General features: G+C 49.0%; 1 protein-coding gene across 1 annotated transcript in view; it reads right to left on the reverse strand.

Annotated features, from left to right (window-relative positions):
* Nucleotides 1-20,432, reverse strand: part of LOC137544753 (myosin-IIIb-like) — a 418,671-nt gene that overhangs the window by 220,910 nt on the left and 177,329 nt on the right. Inside the window, exons 13-14 of the mRNA XM_068265847.1 lie at nt 16,624-16,689; nt 458-571 (exon numbers count right to left, since the gene is read on the reverse strand). Of these exons, the coding sequence (XP_068121948.1) occupies nt 458-571; nt 16,624-16,689 (180 nt within the window). The remainder of the gene's footprint in view (nt 1-457; nt 572-16,623; nt 16,690-20,432) is intronic.

Consider the following 20,432-nt stretch of genomic DNA (forward strand, 5'->3'; position numbering starts at 1 on the left):
TAGGACATTAGATGTGACCCCTCTGAGGGACAGTTAGCGGTGTGACTGGCTCTATGTACAGAGCTGTATAATGTGTAATATATAATATACAGCATAGACTGTGGTAGGACATTAGATGTGACCCCTCTGAGGGACAGTTAGTGGTGTGACTGGCTCTATGTACAGAGCTGTATAATGTGTAATATATAATATACAGCATAGACTGTGGTAGGACATTAGATGTGACTCCTCTGAGGGACAGTTAGTGGTGTGACTGGCTCTATGTACAGAGCTGTATAATGTGTAATATATAATATAGAGCATAGACTGTGGTAGGACATTAGCTGTGACTCCTCTGAGGGACAGTTAGCGGTGTGACTGGCTGTATACACGCTGCTGCTGGACATATTGAAGTGTTTGTGGTCAGAGGAGCCTTGGCACAGACTGAAGTCACACTTGGCCATTTGCAACGTCTCACCTTGCCGGCATAGTGATTGATGATAAATCCGGGATCTCTCCCTCGGGCTCGCTCAAAGTGAGGGTGTGTTTTACATGCAGTGTTCAGCTTCTCCACAAATGAGGCATCTGAAGCCTGGAGGACAGAGAAAGCAGAGAATCCAGTTACCATTACACAAAATACAAGATAAGACATATATACCATCCTGTATTCTTTTTAGAAAGTCTAGCGCTCAACACAGTCAGTATTTGCATCCTCTATTTTCTGCGCCTGCGCAATGCAAGTTTTCCCCACCAGGTTTGCTGGTCCTAGTAGTATCAAATACCCTAGTCCCAAATAGGAGTCGGACGGATATAAGGTTAATTCTAAAAGGAAGAAGATGGAGCGCACAATGGTGCATTACCCAAGGTAGGCTTTATTCGCATAAAAATGTTTGGTACTCACGAGATTGAAGATAAAATCAACGCTTTATCAGCGGTACAGCCACCGCTTTGCCCTGCAGACGATTCAGCAGCACCGCGCTGTGGCTAGCAGCGCGTTCTCCGGTGGAATCAGGAGCGCCGTCTCGCTGTGGGACTGGGCGTGGCTGAGGTTCAGTGTGCGTATGGCATCATTACGCGTTTCGGCGCTCTGCGCCTTCGTCAGATGACGTCCATACGCACCGCACACTGTTTATGGCAGTCCTCTGAGCCGTTGTCATGGCTACAGGGCTCTCCCAGGGAAAATTATTTCAATAACTTTATTTTAAATCAACAAATAGACACTAGATGGAGATGTGAACGCTGGCTAAGATCATCAAGGGGAGCTCCGTGTGATTAAAATTTGATGCTGGCACACAGTGCGCCGCTGCTCAATGCAGCTGCAATCACAACTCTAGATGAACAATATTGCACAAAACCTGTATAATAAAAAATGCATGATAAAACTTATATACATTATATACATTATACATTTTTATGCGAATAAAGCCTACCTTGGGTAATGCACCATTGTGCGCTCCATCTTCTTCCTTTTAGAATTGCCTCTTGCCCTGTCTTTTGGAGCTGCACATTGCATTTAACTGAGGGGCTAAGAAGATTTATCAGTGAAAGAGTGGGTCTGCAGTTTTCGAAAGAGGAGCGCAAGGATAACTTGTTTTTTCCTGTGGATATAAGGTTAAATAGGTGTAGGAAATAGAGGATGCAATGAGGAACATTCGTTTAATGGGCAGTGCATGCGTGTAATGTTTATTTGAGCGATAACGTGTTGGCAGGATGCAGGACAAATAACAAGTATGCTGAGTTACGGCGTGAGTGACTCGGGGTGGCGAGCATGCGGAGAGCTCATTCGTGTGGAGAGGCGCCAGATTGACGCTAAGGAGTATGGGTCATGTAGTCCGAGGGCGCTACGGCATCCGACATCACCTAGCGAACCCTGTAGCCTAGTGCGCATGCGGGTAGACTAAGATCTCATGGGATCACGCGAGAGTCACGCTAAGCAGTATGGGTAATGTAGTTAAAATGCCGTTTTGGTCTTTGTGTAAGAAGTATGAAGGTATATGCAGTGAGGAAACAGAAGAGAAGTTATAGAAGGCTGAATTAGCTGGAATCCATGTGGAAATAATGAGAATATTACGGACAGGTCTAGGGGCAGTACCGAAGTGTCCGCATCACATGACTAAGGCTGGAATTACAAATAACGTCTCCTAAGTGCTGGTGACCAAGCCCCTGATGAGTCATCATTAATGAAACTGGTTGGGCGGAGCCTAGCATGACGGGAGACGCTGGTTACATGTGGAGTTTATGATATGCGCATTTTTATACAGAGTTTGCAAGTGCACTACTTTTTTTTAACATTGATATTAATAAAATAGTATTACCCTATGCGAATACTCTTGAGCTTTAAGAGATATATTTTATGCTGAGTAGGGATGGTCGCTGGATTCCGCGAAATTCAGATTCCCGCGATTCCGGTCGGAAATTGGCAATTCCGTTCCGTCGCATCGGAACGGAATTGCTGTAGCGTTCCGGCGGAATTTCCGCGGAATTATACGTATTCCGCCGGAATGCAAATTTTTGTATGCCAGTCACAAGGAAGACCCGCCTAGACACTGTAGACAGACGGACTTCTGCATGAAAATAGGAATTTCTGCACCAATTAGAGCCTTAAGCATTACCAACCAATCCTACGTTAGCAACCAGCTCCCTAGCTACCCATTATTAGCTATCCCACCCATTTAGTATATAAGAGAGGTGTGCAGTCACGGAGCTTGTGGGGTTCAGTCTGGTGTTGGAGACAGAGGAGAGACAGACCCATACTAGTAGTTTTAACATAAAACAAGAGTATTTTTCAAGACTATGTATATAAACCAAAAGTCTTTTTAAAGACTCTGCGAGAGAGAGTTAGAGTGTGAGCTGTATATTAGTAGTAGCTAGAGAGAGAAGAGTTAGAGTGTGAGCTGTAGTAGTAGTGAGCTAGCTGTATTTGTGAGAGAGGTAGATTGTAGTTTGAGTGATAGATTGCAGTGTAGTGTGCTAGTACTGCAGAGCCAATCAGGCCGCAGGCTTAGTGTTTGACAGAGTGAGAGTGACTTAAGTGATTGATTGATTAGTGATTGATTAGTTGAGTGAGTGTAGTGCAAGTTTTTTTTTTTTTTCCAAGTTTTTTTTTTTGTTTTTTTGTTTATTTTTATTTTTAAATTTATTTTCTTTATTTCATCCCCTTATTTTGTGATCTCATCTGCTCTGTCGCTCATACACCTTTCTCCAATAAAGTTTGTGGCCCCAAAACAATGGAGCGAGAGCAGCAGCAATTTACTGACACTCCTAAAAGGAAGTGGAGTGATGGTGGTGTTGGTGGATCACGGCAAGTACGTGATCAGGTTGAGGGTGGCAGCAACAGCAGGAAGCGTTACCCCCCCCCCCCCCCCCGGTCAGAAATGTCTTCCCTGTGTTTGCAGGAGCAGCACGCAGGAACATTTTGACAGAGGAAGAGGCGCTGAGAGTTGTCGATTACTTAGACCAGGAACCCTCTACCCAGTCTGAGGAACTTCAAGCTAGTGGCAGCAGCACCAGTAGTGACTGCCAGGTTCCTCCTGACCAGAACCCGATCGCAGCTGCTTCTCATCACGAGGTTGTTTCCTCCCAGCACTCTGCTCCAGAAGTACAGCACACCAACATCGCTGAGAGAGATGTGGAGAACGTTTGGGAGGAGGCATTGGAGGAGACCATGGGACCAAGCTCCCAAGAAGTGGTGGCTTCTGTAGAGACAGAAATGGCCACTGTGATTGCTTCATCCAGTGTAACCACCAGTCAACATCTGTCGACTACAGAGGTGTTTGGTGGCCAGGAGAGTCCAGAAGAAGAGTCACTCATTGAACTGGCTGATATTTTTGATGATGAGGCGACTGATCCAACGTGGTCGCCATCTGGGTTGGGCACTGGCAGGCGTGAGCAGTCCAATGCTGAGGATCGAGGTGCTAAAACAGTTTGCACCACTGCTGGAGGTGCACGTACGTCCCCTGCCTGGAATTATTTCACTGTTCTTGAAGAGGATGAATCCAGGGCAGTCTGTTCTGTGTGCCATAAATTGGTGAGCAGAGGCAAATCGGGCAGCGGGTTCGGCATTTCAGGGCTGATGAGCCATCTGCGCAATGACCACAGACGGGAGTTTGAACATGTGAAAAATTCCAATAAGATGGGTGGAGGAAAAGCAACAGCAATAGGCTCCTCCTCTTTTTTTTCTACTCGTCCTGTGACTCCTGTCCCTATCCAACCTGCTCAGTCCTATTGTTCAACTCCCTCTGTAAGTCAGACTGGTAGAGGACTCCACACCTCAGCAAACACCTCGTCATCACCCTTGGTGTCCTCTGAATCGCCAGTGTTCCAGCGTCAGGCCTCTGTGCCAGAAATGTTGCAGAGGAAGCGGATGCTCCCTGCAGCTGATCCATTCGTTGTGAATAATAACACTCTCCTGGCAAGGCTGTTAGGCCAACAGTTTGTGGACTGTGCCCCCTTCCGCAGACTGATGAACAGTGTTGCTCCACAATGGCGGATCCCTAGCCACCATTATTTTGCCAGGAAAGCTATCCCTGCCCTGCACATTGTGGAGTGTGTCGGCCGGTCTATGGATCACGCTGTCGGTGGAAAGGTGCACTTCACCATGGATGGCTGGAGCAGCAGGCATGGGCAGGGAAAGTATCTGACTTTTACCGCCCATTGGGTCACCCTCCATGGTGCCGCTGAGAAGGCTGCAAGATCTGGGGCATCTCAGCTGGTGGTGCCGCCACGTGGGTTGAAGGGAAGGCCTGTTCCACTTCCCTCTGCTACCTGTTCTGTCCAAGGCCAGTCTGCCATTGCTGAGCCTCAGAGCAAGTGGTCCCGCTCCTACACTGGTCTGCAGCACCATCGATGCCAAGCAGTGCTGAAAATGGAATCCATGGAGGAGAACAGGCAAACCGGATCTGTAATCCTTGCAGCCTTACAGGGTCAGATTCGGCAGTGGCTGACCTCCTGAAAACTGGACACAGGTGTAGTGGTGTCCGATAATGGCGCCAACATGCTGGCCGCCATTTCGCTAGGTGGCTATACTCACTTACCTTGCTTGGCCCACGTCTTCAACCTTGTAGTCCAGACATTTTTAAACACTTTTGAAGGGTTGAAGGATGCTGTGGCCTCAGCACGAAAGGTATCAGCCCACATCCGTCACTCCAACTGCCACCGCGGCCATGAAACTGCTGCAGCGCCGCCATAGCCTGCTGCAGCACAGGCTTATTTCAGATTGCCCGACGCGGTGGAACTCCACCTTCCACATGCTGGAGAGGCTGTGGGAGCAGCGCATGGCGGTCAGACTATACCTGTCTGAGGCATCTTCCACCAGAACAGGGCCACTGGACTACATTACTGGGGACCAGTGGCAGCTGATAGGACAGGTGTGCAAAGTGTTGGAGCCGTTTGAGCAGGCAACAAAAGTGGTCAGTGAGGAGCACTGCAGCATATCGGAGGTGCTCCCTCTTGTCTTCACGATGGAAAAGGCTCTTGACAAACTAGTCGAACAGGGGGAGGAAGCCCTACTGAACAGTGGCCAGTCAAGTGAATGTGTGAGTGGGCATGCTCCAGTCCTGGATGAGGAGGCAGAGCTTGCGGGAGAGCCCATTGTCCGGGGGTGGGAAGAAGATTTTGACGTGGAGCTGGAGCATGACGACGACAGTTCTGACAGCCAGGAAGAGGCGATTCATGGCAGACATCTCTTCCCCATGGCTGTACATATGATCCAGTGCTTCCGTAAAGACCCCCGGATTAAAAAATTAAAATCAAGACTCGACATGTGGGTGGCCACCATCTTAGATCCCCGATGCAAGGGGAAAATGCGCCAGTTCATACCCCCCTACCAAGCAGACGCCAGGATGAGCCAGATCCGGGATGCCCTTCTTCGTTGGGTAGAAGATGCATTTCCTGCACCTGTATCCCGGGCCCAAGCTACCAAACCTCGTCATCATCATACTCAGCAAATGTCTGGTGGTCCCACTCCCAGCAGCAGCAATATTACCCAATCTGTGAACCTTCTGAGTATGCTGAAGGAATTTTACCAGCCAATGCAAGATACTCCTAGCACCACCAGCGGACAAAGTGGTCACTGCCAGCGGCTGACCCGTATGGTGAATGATTACTTGGGGTCGGCCAGTGCTCCAGACTATATGGAGAGTAACGATGACCCCATGGAGTATTGGACCAAACAACTGGATGCCTGGCCTGAACTCGCTCAGTATGCACTGGAGGTTCTTGCATGCCCCGCCGCCAGTGTTCTTTCTGAGCGAGTATTTAGCGCTGCAGGTGGGGTGGTCACCGACCAACGGACCCGTCTGTCCACAGACAATGTGGACATGCTAACCTTCATAAAAATGAACGAGTCATGGATCAGTGACAAATACAAGGCCCCTCTCACTGATTTATAAGATGACTATTATACTGACTACAATAATTGGCCCATGACAACTCCGGCTACTTACAATTTTTGTATGGCTACTGTGGAACCAGTAGGTCCCATGGCCTACGACAACTCCTGCAGCTCCAAACCAAGCTTATAATGACTGCCGTGGAACCACCGCTAGGTCCCCTGGCTTATGCAAGTCGCGACAATTCCTACGGCTCCAAATCAAACTTAAGGTGGCCACACACGATACAATAAAATGATCCGATTTTACAGTAATTCGATAAAAACGATCGTATCTCTCGAAAAAATCGAAAGCTTTTTTTTTTCATTCGACTGAAAAATCTGATCGGATTTCCCGTTTTTTTTCGATTTAAATCGATCCGGAATGCCAGATATTTCTCTTCAATTTCTACTAAAGATTGTATGGTGTGTGTTGGATTGTTAATGTATTAATATACACACCCTAGCAATTTTCTCTGAGTTTCCAATCATTTTTATCATAATTGAGGAAAAAATTGTACATATGTGTGTGGTACATTGGGTCATATTTTTGAAATGTTACAATCAGTCAGAAAAATTGATTGCAGTTCTTTAAATTGAACAGATATTTAAAAAATTGTATGGTGTGTGGCCACCTTTATAATGACCTCCGTGGAACCACCGCTAGGTCCCATAGCCTACGTGAGTCGCGACAACTCCTGTGGTGCAAAAAAAATCAGTTGGAACAGCCAGTAAGTAGGTCCCATGGCCACGCTTGGCAAAAGTGAGGTTTCCATTGCAATACCTTTATTTTTACCGGCGGAATGCAGAATTCCGCGGAATTCCGCCGGAATGCAATGGCGAATGAATTTGGTTCTGGCGGAATTCTGCAATTCCGGCGGAACGGAAATTACACTTTCCGATCATCCCTAATGCTGAGGAAAACTGAAGGATGCAGAACAAGGATTGAAAAGGAAAAGTGCTTCCTGCTGGTGTGTGCCGGGTCAGCCAGATCATCTGGTGAGAGGCTTGTGTTCTCTAGTGGTGGAGGGTCACCTGCTGGTGTGTGCTGGGTCAGCCAGATCATCTGGTGAGAGGCTTGTGTTTTCTAGTGGTGGAGGGTCACCTGCTGGTGTGTGCCGGGTCAGCCAGATCATCTGGTGAGAGGCTTGTGTTTTCTAGTGGTGGAGGGTCACCTGCTGGTGTGTGCCGGGTCAGCCAGATCATCTGGTGAGAGGCTTGTGTTCTCTAGTGGTGGAGGGTCGCCTGCTGGTGTGTGCCGGGTCAGCCAGATCATCTGGTGAGAGGCTTGTGTTCTCTAGTGGTGGAGGGTCACCTGCTGGTGTGTGCCGGGTCAGCCAGATCATCTGGTGAGAGGCTTGTGTTCTCTAGTGGTGGAGGGTCGCCTGCTGGTGTGTGCCGGGTCAGCCAGATCATCTGGTGAGAGGCTTGTGTTTATTAGTGGTGGAGGGTCACCTGCTGGTGTGTGCCGGGTCAGCCTGATCATCTGGTGAGAGGCTTGTGTTCCATAGTGGTGGAGGGTCACCTGCTGGTGTGTGCCGGGTCAGCCAGATCATCTGGTGAGAGGCTTGTGTTTATTAGTGGTGGAGGATCGCTGAGGTGGTGAGGAGCGTAGGGGAGCACCAGTAGTGATTCTAATTTATGGGAACATACTACACCATATATCCATATGTGATTGATTGATTTATCGGAGCCTATGGAGACTGGGTAGAAGAGTGGAATAGAAGTAGGGATGGTCGTTGGATTCCGCGGAATTATAAATTCCGGGATTCCGGACGGAATTTGGTGATTCTGGTTCCGATGCGACGGAGCGGAATTGCTATAGCGCTAAGGCGGAATTTCTGCGGAAAAATATAAAATTCCGCGGAATTTTACGGAATTAAAAAAATGTTCCCCACTGAACGGATTTCTGCCTAATAAGAAAAATTTCTACTCGATAGACTCCCTTCCTCCCTCCTCCTCGTCTTCCAGGGAATTGTAGGATTTCAAAAGCCAGCTTACATACCTTGGCCGGGAATTGAACCCAGGTCTAGTGCTTGGTAGGCAGCTATCCTCACCACTACACCACCACCAACACTACATGCTGAAGCCAGCCTATCATGTACCATTATGATATTTCCAAGAGAAAAATGAGCTTGCTTAGGGATTTGTAGGCTATCAAAAGCCAACTCACATTCCGTTCGCGAACTTCCGCGGAAGGTTCGGTTCGCGGAAAATTTCGTGAACCGCAATAGACTTCAATGGGGAGGCGAACTTTGAAAAATAGAAAAAATTATGCTGGCCATAAAAGTGATGGAAAAGATGTTTCAAGGGGTCTAATACCTGGAGGGGGGCATGGTGGAGTGGGATACACGCCAAAAGTCCCAGGGAAAATCTGGATTTCACGCAAAGCAGCGTTTTAAGGGCAGAAATCACATTGAATGCTAAATTGCAGGCCTTAAAGAGAATCTGTATTGTTAAAATCGCACAAAAGTAAACATACCAGTGCGTTAGGGGACATCTCCTATTACCCTCTGTCACAATTTCGCCGCTCCTCGCCGGATTAAAAGTGGTTAAAAACAGTTTTTAAAAGTTTGTTTATAAACAAACAAAATGGCCACAAAAACAGGAAGTAGGTTGATGTACAGTATGTCCACACATAGAAAATACATCCATACACAAGCAGGCTGTATACACCCTTCCTTTTGAATCTCAAGAGATCATTTGTGAGTTTCTTTCCCCCTGCAGCCATCTTCCACTGAAGTGTCAGGCTGTTTCTTCCTGCAGAGTGCAGACAGATCTGCCTGTATGTAATTCCTCAGTATGTGAAAGCCCAGCCAGCTCAGAGGAGGATTTATCCAGCTTGTAAAAGATAAGAGAGAAGAGAGAAGCTGCCCTACTCTAAATAATACACAGGCAGTGTGCAGAGAGGGCCTGGAGGGGGGAGATGCATCACAGAACCACAACACTGAAGAACTTGGCAGCCTTCCAGACACAGGCTGACAAGTCTGACAAGAGAGAGATAAGTTGATTTATTACAGAGATGGTGATAGTAGAACGTGCTGCAGTAAGCCAGAACACATTAGAATAGCTTTTGGAAGTTGTAGGATGATAAAAAACAGGATGCAATTTTTGTTACGGAGTCTCTTTAAGTGCTTTAAAACATCTTGCATGTGTATACATCAATCAGGGAGTGTAATTAGAGTTCTGCTTCACACTGACACACCAAACTCACTGTGTAACGCACCGCAAACAGCTGTTTGTGTAGTGACGGCCGTGCTGGACTGGTGCGCAACATGGCCAGAGTGCAGGCCGTGGCGGTTTTCCAGGCCATATGGTCGCCGGGCTGTGGTAGCTCAATGATAGAACAACAGTGTCTGTCCAGCTGACCACAATGAAGCAATGACCTTATTATCTTTGGTGTGCCACCCCCACCCGAGACACTCAAATAGCCGGCGGTCATTGCTTCATCCGCCTAGAGTCCTGGACCCTGTTGGTGGTGGCGGAGAAGGCAAGCGGCCTGCAGGCAGAGATGCTGTGTGTGGGGACTGACTTAGTCTTCGGTCGTGCAGTAGCCCTCCGTGATCCATTCCTCATTCATTTTGATAAAGGTTAGGTACTGAACACTGTCGTGACTTAGGCGACTTCTCTTCTCAGTGACAATGCCTCCAGCTGCACTGAAGGTCCTTTCTGACAGGACGCTTGCGGCAGGGCAAGAGAGAAGTTGTATGGCAAATTGGGACAGCTCTGGCCACAGGTCAAGCCTGCACACCCAGTAGTCCAAGGGTTCATCGTCGCTGCTCGCAGTGTCTACATCCACACTCAAGGCCAGGTAGTCGGCTACCTGCCGGTCCAGGCGTTGGTGGAGGGTGGATCCAGAAGGGCTTCGGCGATGCGTTGGACTAAAGAATGTCCGCATGTCCGACATCACCCCGAGATCACTGGAGCGTCCTGTCCTTGCCTGCGTGGACTTGGGAGGAGGAGGATTACTGCCAGTGGTACCTTTATTGCGTTGTGCTGTCACATCACCCTTAACAACTTCACAACGGAGGGGTTTTACCCCTGAAGCACCAGCGCGATTTGTACCTTGCAGCGCTGCTTCCATTGATTTTTTTCTGTGATATGATTGGTTATTGGGGACTGGGGTCCCCATAACCAATCATTGCACTGCAGAGCAGGGGTGTGTGCGCGCGCGGGGGCGCGCGATCGCGCGCTGCACGTTTGTTTACATTTCATTGTTATCAATGGAGACTGCTTCTGTTTGAAGCAGTCTCCATTGTGTCCGCAATCGGCGCGTCTAATTGGATTTAGGAATGCTTATTCCTAACATCCAATTAGTCACCTGCTGTGCTGGCTGGCTGGAGTGTGCGCGCGAGGTCCCCGCCCACTCCCAGCCAGTAAACAAACAAGTGCACCTTTCTCCGTCCCTGGGGGTGAAGCAGTGCACAGAGGGACGGAGAAATTTAGCATTCGGGGGGTAAAGTGGTTAAACGCATTGTAAAGCATTATTGCCAGCTTGTTCTGCAAGTGCTGCCTCCTTTCCGCCTTCTGTTGAGTTGGTAACAGGTCCGCCACTTTGTGCCTGTACCGAGGGTCTAGTAGCGTGGCCACCCAGTACAGGTCATTCCCCTTGAGTTTTTTGATACGGGGGTCCCTCAACAGGCTGGGCAACATGAAAGAGGCCATCTGCACAAAGCTGGATGCAGACGTACTCTCCATCTCCTCTTGCTCTTCCTCAGTGACGGCACGCAACTCATCTGGGTTCACTCAACACAGAAGGTAGTTATATGCAGTAAGGTGGGTTCACTGAACAGTAAAGGTAGTTATATGCAGTGAGCTGGGTTCACTCAACAGTAAAGGTAGTTATATGCAGTGAGCTGGGTTCACTCAACAGTAAAGGTAGTTAGATGCAGTGAGGTGAGTTCACTCAACACAACAGGTAGTTATATGCAGTGAGGTGGGTTCACTCAACACAAAGGTAAGTATATGCAGTGATGAGGTGGGTTAACTAAACACAACAGGTACTAGTAGGTATATGCAGTACTGGGTAGTACAACGTGCAGCTCCCTGTCACACACACAGGTAGTCACTGAATATGCTGGGCTGCTGGCAGTGGCACACACAGTATGAGTTAGCAAGGCTGTGCATGCAACAAAAGTGTCAGTTTGACACACAGAAAAAAAAATTCAAAGAACAGGATTAGCTCTGAAAAGAGCTGTTGAGGGGTGCTATTAAAGCAGCCAGGAGCAAGCTAAGAAGCCAAGAGCCCAACTAATCTTTTCCTAGGAGAACAATCTGCAGCAGCTCGCCCTAGTCTGTCTAATAGCAGGCAGACGAGTGAGTGTAATGGCCGGGGGGTGGGGCTCCAGGGCTGAATGTAGCCTGATTGGCTACAATGTGCCTGCTGACTGTGTGCAGAGGGTCAAAGTTGACCCTCATAGTGCATTATGGGGCGAATCGAACTTCCGCAAAAGTTCTCCTTCCTCAGGCGAACGCGAACCACCGCAGTTCGCCTGGAACCGTTTGCCGGCGAACCATTCGCTACATCTCTACTCACATACATTGGTCAGGCCCAGGAATTGAACCCAGGCCTACCGCTCTGTAGGCTGCTATCCTAACCATCATACCACCAACACAACACACTACAATGCTACATGCCGAAGCCAGCCTAGCATGTACCATTGTGATATATCCAAGAGAAAAATTAGCTTGCTTAGGGAATTGTAGGATTTCAAAAACCAGCTTACATACATTGGCCAGGAATCGAACCCAGGTCTAGTGCTCGGTAGGCTGCTATCCTAACCATTATACCACCAACACAACACACTACAATGCTACATGCTGAAGCCAGCCTAGCATGTACCATTATGATATATCCAAGAGAAAAATGAGCTCTCTCTCTCTCTCGCTTTAGGCCTTGATGCCATTGAACTGAATTTTCAGCTTAAAACCATCAACAGATACCGGCAGAATTTCACAGGCAATTTCGGAATTCCGTCGGATTGAAAAAGCATTTCCGTTCCGACCAAACGGAACAGAATGACCAATTTCCGCCCAAAATTACGGAAAATACAATTCCGCGGAAAGCGGTGACCATCCGTACTAGAGAGAGAGAGAGAGAGAGAGAGAGAGATGAATCTACATGGCTATCTGGGGTTCTCTTCGGACAACTGTTGAACACAAAAGGCAAGGCCATGCCTGGGTGGGCTTGAACCACCAACCTTGCAGTTAACACCCAAACGCGCTAACCGATTGTGCCACAGAGACTGTGTACCACAAAGACTGTGCATGCAGTTGCTGTCGAATGATTTTATGGGGATGTATGTGTGTCTTTTGGCGGTAAGTAAGCCTGCTCCAAGAAGTTTCAGCATGTAGTGTTGGTGGTTAGGATAGCAGCCTACCAAGCGGTAGGCCTGGGTTCGATTCCTGGCCAATGTATGTAAGCTGGCTTTTGAAATCCTACAATTCCCTAAGCAAGCTCATTTTTCTCTAGGATATATCACAATGGTACATGCTAGGCTGGCTTCAGCATGTAGCATTGTAGTGTGTTGTGTTGGTGGTATAATGGTTAGGATAGCAGCCTACTAAGCACTAGACCTGGGCTCAATTCCTGGCCAATGTATGTGAGTTGGCTTTTGAAATCCTACAAATCCCTAAGCAAGCTCATTTTTCTCTTGGATATATCATAATGGTACATTCTAGGCTGGCTTCAGCATGTAGTGTTGGTGGTGGTATAGTGGTGAAGAGAGCTGCCCACCGAGCACAAGACCTGGGTTCAATTCACGGCCAGGGTATGTAAGCTGGCTTTTGAAATCCTACAATTCCCTGGAAGACAAGAAAAAGAACTAAGGGAACAGTTAATAGGGTCTATGGGCTACCATATAGCATAAACAAGGTTCCATTTGCGATTATTTTAATTTTTCCGCCGGAATCCCGAATTCCGCGCTGGCGGAATCTGCGAATTCCGGTGGAACGGAATTTGCTCTTTCCAATCATCCCTAAACAGGAGTATTACTGGATGGGCCAACCGTGCATATGCTAATCTGTAATATGGGGAGCCGGCAAATCTGGTGAGCGCAACCTGGTTGTGTAATGTATGGACTGTCTTACAATCTGACTGGATGTGTATCAGACAAGCATGCCTTTGGGACTCTTATCCTATACAAAATACTGACTGTGTTGAGCGCTAGAGTGTGTAAAAAGAATACTGTTGTTAAAGGGACACACCCCCCCGTATGGCCAAAGAGACCCACAGATATCAGACAAGTATGGCATATGGGGGTACAGCCATATCCTCCTGGGGGGAATCTCACAAGTATGGCATATGGGGGTACAGTCATATCCTCCTGGGGGAAGCTCACAAGTATGACATACGGGGGTACAGCCATATCCTCCTGGGGGAAGCTCACAAGTATGACATATGGGGGCACAGTCATCTTCCTGGTGCAGCTCACAAGTATGGCATATGGGGGTACCGCCATATCCTCCTGGGGAGGAGCTCACAAGTATGACATATGGAGGTACTGCCATATCCTCCTGGGGAGGAGCTCACAAGTATGGCATATGGGGGTACAGCCATATCCTCCTGGTGCATCTCACAAGTATGGCATATGGGGGTACAGCCATATTCTCCTGGTGCAGCTCACAAGTATGGCATATGGGGGTACAGCCATATCCTCCTGGTGCAGCTCACAAGTATGGCATATGGGGGTACAGCCATATCCTCCTGGTGCAGCTCACAAGTATGGCATATGGGGGTACAGCCATATCCTCCTGGTGCAGCTCACAAGTATGGCATATGGGGGTACAGCCATATCCTCCTGGTGGGAAGCTCACAAGTATGGCATATGGGGGTACTGCCATATCCGCCTGGTGCAGCTCACAAGTATGGCATATGGAGGTACTGCCATATCCTCCTGGTGCAGCTCACAAGTATGGCATATGGGGGTACAGCCATATCCTCCTGGTGCAGCTCACAAGTATGACATATGGGGGTACAGCCATATCATCCTGGTGGGAAGCTCACAAGTATGGCATATGGGGGTACCGCAATATCCTCCTGGGGGGAAGCTCACAAATATGACATATGGGGGTACTGCCATATCCTCCTGGGGAGGAGCTCACAAGTATGGCATATGGGGGCACAGCCATATCCTCCTGGTGCAGCTCACAAGTATGGCATATGGGGGTACCACCATATCCTCCTGGTGGGAAGCTCACAAGTATGGCATATGGGGGTACCGCAATATCCTCCTGGGGGGAAGCTCACAAGTATGGCATATGGGGGTACAGCCATATCCTCCTGGTGCACCTCACAAGTATGGCATATGGGGGTACAGCCATATTCTCCTGGTGCAGCTCACAAGTATGGCATATGGGAGTACAGCCATATCCTCCTGGTGCAGCTCACAAGTATGGCATATGGGGGTACAGCCATATCCTCCTGGTGCAGCTCACAAGTATGGCATATGGGGGTACAGCCATATCCTCCTGGTGCAGCTCACAAGTATGGCATATGGGGGTACAGCCATATTCTCCTGGTGCAGCTCACAAGTATGGCATATGGGGGTACTGCCATATTCTCCTGGGGGGAGGCTCACAAGTATGACATATGGGGGTACCGTCATATCCTCCTGGTGGAAGCTCACAAGTATGGCATGTGGGGGTACTGCTATATTCTCCTGGGGGGAAGCTCACAAATATGACATATGGGGGTACTGCCATATCCTCCTGGGGAGGAGCTCACAAGTATGGCATATGGGGGCACAGCCATATCCTCCTGGTGCAGCTCACAAGTATGGCATATGGGGGTACCACCATATCCTCCTGGTGGGAAGCTCACAAGTATGGCATATGGGGGTACCGCAATATCCTCCTGGGGGGAAGCTCACAAGTATGACATATGGAGGTACCGCAATATCCTCCTGGGGGGAAGCTCACAAGTATGGCATATGGGGGTACAGCCATATCCTCCTGGGGGGGAAGCTCACAAGTATGGCATATTGGGGTACCGCCATATCCTCCTGTGGGGAAGCTCACAAGTATGGTATATGGGGGTACAGCCATATCCTCCTGGGGGGGAAGCTCACAAGTATGGCATATGGAGGTACCGCCATATCCTCCTGGTGCAGCTCACAAGTATGGCATATGGGGGTACAGCCATATCCTCCTGGTGCAGCTCACAAGTATGGCATATGGGGGTACTGCCATATCCTCCTGGGGAGGAGCTCACAAGTATGACATATGGAGGTACTGCAATATCCTCCTGGGGAGGAGCTCACAAGTATGGCATATGGGGGTACAGCCATATCCTCCTGGGGAGGAGCTCACAAGTATGGCATATGGGGGTACAGCCATATCCTCCTGGTGCAGCTCACACGTATGGCATATGGGTGTACAGCCATATCCTCCTGGTGCAGCTTACAAGTATGGCATATGGGTGTACAGCCATATCCTCCTGGTGCAGCTCACACGTATGGCATATGGGGGTACTGCCATATTCTCCTGGTGCAGCTCACAAGTATGGCATATGGGGGTACAGCCATATCCTCCTGGTGCAGCTCACACGTATGGCATATGGGGGTACAGCCATATCCTCCTGGTGCAGCTCACACGTATGGCATATGGGGGTACAGCCATATCCTCCTGGTGCAGCTCACAAGTATGGCATATAGGGGTACAGCCATATCCTCCTGGTGCAGCTCACAAGTATGGCATATGGGGGTACTGCCATATTCTCCTCGGGGGAGGCTCACAAGTATGGCATATGGGGGCACAGCCATATCCTCCTGGTGCAGCTCACAAGTATGACATATGGGGGTACTGCCATATTCTCCTCGGGGGAGGCTCACAAGTATGGCATATGGGGGCACAGCCATATCCTCCTGGTGCAGCTCACAAGTATGACATATGGAGGTACCGCCATATCCTCCTGGTGCAGCTCACAAGTATGACATATGGAGGTACCGCCATATCCTCCTGGTGCAGCTCACAAGTATGGCATATGGGGGCACAGCCATATCCTCCTGGTGCAGCTCACATGTATGGCATATGGGGGCACAGCCATATCCTCCTGGTGGGAAGCTCACAGGTATGGCATATGGGGGCACAGCCATATCCTCCTGGTGCAGCTCACAAGTATGGCATGTGGGGGTACTGCCATATTCTCCTGGGGGGAGGCTCACAAATATGACATATGGGGGCAAATTATTTCCACAGCAAAAGAGTAAAATCGAGACCCTCCGTCAAAAGGGAAACCAATCCACCCGCCCATAATCAGACTGCCTGTATAGACTCACCTGGGGGAAGGAGGTCTGCTCATCAAGAATGGAGAGGAGGCCACATGGACGGTCCAAGAAAAGATCCTAACATAAGAGAGGGAAACGTGACAATCCACACCAGAACATATGACTGAGAACCATGAGATCCCATCACCCAGAGAAAACACGACTGAGAGCCATGAGATCCCATCACACACACAACACGTGACTCAGAGCCATGAGATCCCATCACACACAGAACACGTGACTGAGAGCCATGAGATCCCATCACACACAGAACATGTGACTGAGAGCCATGAGATCCCATCACACACAGAACACGTGACTGAGAGCCATGAGATCCCATCATACGCAGAACACGGGACTGAGAGCCATGAGATCCCATCACACACAGAACACACGACTGAGAGCCATGAGATCCCATCACACACACAACACGTGACTCAGAGCCATGAGATCCCATCACACACACAGAAGATGTGACTGAGAGCCATGAGATCCCATCACACACACAACACGTGGCTCAGAGCCATGAGATCCAATCACACACAGAACACACGACTGAGAGATATGAGATTCCATCACACACACAACACGTGACTCAGAGTCATGAGATCCCATCACACACACAGAAGATGTGACTGAGAGCCATGAGATCCCATCATACACAGAACACATGACTGAGAGCCATGAGATCCAATCACACAAAGAACATGTGACAGAGCCATGAGATCCCATCACACACAGAACACGTGACTGAGAGCCATGAGATCCCATCACACACACACACGCAGCACGTGACTGAGAGCCATGAGATCCCCTCATACACAAAACACGTGACTGAGCCATGAGATCCCATCACACAAAGAACACGTGACTGAGAGCCATGAGATCCCATCACACACAGAACATGTGACTGAGAGCCATGAGATCCCATCATACAAAGAACACGTAACTGAGAGCCATGAGATCCCATCACACAAAGAACACACGACTGAGAGCCATGAGATCTCATCACACACACACACACAACACGCGACTGAGAGCCATGAGATCCCATCACACAAAGAACACGTGACTGAGAGCCATGAGATCCCATCACACAAAGAACACACGACTGAGAGCCAAGAGATCTCATCACACACAGAACACATGACTGAGAGCCATGAGATCCCATCACACAAAGAACATGTGACTGAGAGCCATTAGATCCCATCACACACAGAACACGTGACTGAGAGCCATGAGATCCCATCACACAAAGAACACACGACTGAGAGCCAAGAGATCTCATCACACACAGAACACGTGACTGAGAGCCATGAGATCCCATCACACAAAGAACATGTGACTGAGAGCCATGAGAGCCTATCAAACACAGAACACGTGACTGAGAGCCAAGAGATCTTATCACACACAGAACACATGACTAAGAGCCAAGAGATCCCATCACACAAAGAATACGTGACTGAGAGCCATGAGATCCCATCACACAAAGAACACGTGACAGAGCCATGAGATCCCATCACACAAAGAACACACGACTGAGAGCCAAGAGATCTCATCACACATAGAACACATGACTGAGAGCCATGAGATCCCATCACACAAAGAACACACGACTGAGAGCCAAGAGATCTCATCACACACAGAACACATGACTAAGAGCCAAGAGATCCCATCACACAAAGAACACGTGACTGAGAGCCATGAGATCCCATCACACAAAGAACACGTGACTGAGAGCCATGAGATCCCATCACACAAAGAACACACGACTGAGAGCCAAGAGATCCCATCACACAAAGAACACGTGACTGAGAGCCATGAGATCCCATCACACAAAGAACACACGACTGAGAGCCAAGAGATCTCATCACACACAGAACACATGACTAAGAGCCAAGAGATCCCATCACACAAAGAACACGTGACTGAGAGCCATGAGATCCCATCACACAAAGAACACGTGACTGAGAGCCATGAGATCCCCTCACACACAGAACACGTGACTGAGAGCCATGAGATTCCCTCACACACAGAACACGTGACTGAGAGCCATGAGATCCCATCATACACAGAACATGTGACTGAGAGCCATGAGATCCCATCACACACAGAACACTTGACTGAGAGCCATGAGTTCCCCTCACACACAGAACACGTGACTGAGAGCCATGAGATCCCATCACACAAAGAACACGTGACAGAGTCATGAGATCCCATCATACACAGAACACGTGACAGAGCCATGAGATCCTTTCACACACAGAACATGTGACTGAGAGCCATGAGATCCCCTCACACACAGAACACGCGACTGAGAGCCATGAGGTCCAATCACACCCAGAACACGTGACTGAGAGCCATGAGATCCCATCACACAAAGAACAAACGACGGAGAGCCATGAGATCCCATCACACACACAACACACGACTGAGAGCCATGAGATCCCATCACAGAAAGAACACGTGACTGAGAGCCAAGAGATACCCTCACACACAGAACATGTGACTGAGAGCCATGAGATCCCATCATACACAGAACACGTGACTGTGATGTAACGATCGGTGTAAAACAGAGAGGATCTGATGATCAGTGATCTGCAGTATCACCGAGAATACAGATATATACCAGATTATTGATGATCTGCAGTATCACCGATAATCAGATATATCTCTAACCTTTGGGCACCTGAGTGATAAGAGTGTTTTGGTGCAACAGTAATACTTTGAGGAGCGCACCTGGAAGACAGGTGCGAGAGCAGATAGGAATACTGCTCAGCAACTGGTTCCTTCCGTAGTCTGGACTCTCCGCGGGGAGGAGTCAGACAGAGAGTGGGAAGGACAGAACGTGAGTGACACCAATGGTGAAGTGTCACTGACAGATCTGTGAACTATCTCCTAACAGGAGAGATAGTTCTTGAGGTCGGACAAGCCAGGTCGTAACACACGGACAGATAAAGTACAGAGACAGGAGGCAGATGCAGAATCCAGAGACTAGCCGAGTTTTGGCAACAGAGTATCAGAGTGACAAAGGTACAAAATCAGAGATCAGGAGAATGGTCAGGAAAGCAGAGGGTCATAACAAATAATCAACAATGCCTAAGCTAAGGTGTGAGTTCCTTGGCCGTCAACACCTTGGAAACTGATCTAGAATATAATACAGATAATAACAGAATTCCTAGACTAAGGTGTGAGATCCTTGGCCATCAACACCTTTGGAAACTGGTCTAATAACACAAATACAGACAAGGTCTGAGTGCTACCACGTAGTGATCGCAACAGCAGACAACCAGCAAATGCCCAGCCACCAGTATATATAGTTCAGCGCTCTCCAGCGCCTCCCCCAAGTGCTGGACCAATGGAAACCGTTTCTGGCGTCAGCTGACCAGCCTGGTCAGCTGATCCCCCACTGGCTGGCATAAAGCTCTTCCTCTCAGCACGCGCGCGCGTCCACCTAAACCTATGTGGACTACAGCTCCCAGCCACACTAGAACTTTGCTGTGAAATGCCCGCTGCGCTGCACGCGGAATCCGCCGCCATGCCACCAGCGCATGCGGCGGTTCCTCCGCATTCAGGCGGACACAAAGACGAGTGAGCACATGCATCAGTAGTCGCGCTGGACGCGGAATCCGCTGCCTTGCCAGAAGTGCATGCGGCGGTGCTTCCGCGTTTTCTCACATGTGAGCCATGAGATCCCATCAGACAAAGAACATGTGACTGAGAGCCATGAGATCCCATCATACACAGAACACGTGACAGAGCCATGAGATCCCATCAGACAAAGAACATGTGACTAAGAGCCATGAGATCCCATCACACAC

This window comes from Hyperolius riggenbachi, chromosome 1, assembly GCF_040937935.1.
Source record: "Hyperolius riggenbachi isolate aHypRig1 chromosome 1, aHypRig1.pri, whole genome shotgun sequence".
Taxonomy (NCBI): domain Eukaryota; kingdom Metazoa; phylum Chordata; class Amphibia; order Anura; family Hyperoliidae; genus Hyperolius; species Hyperolius riggenbachi.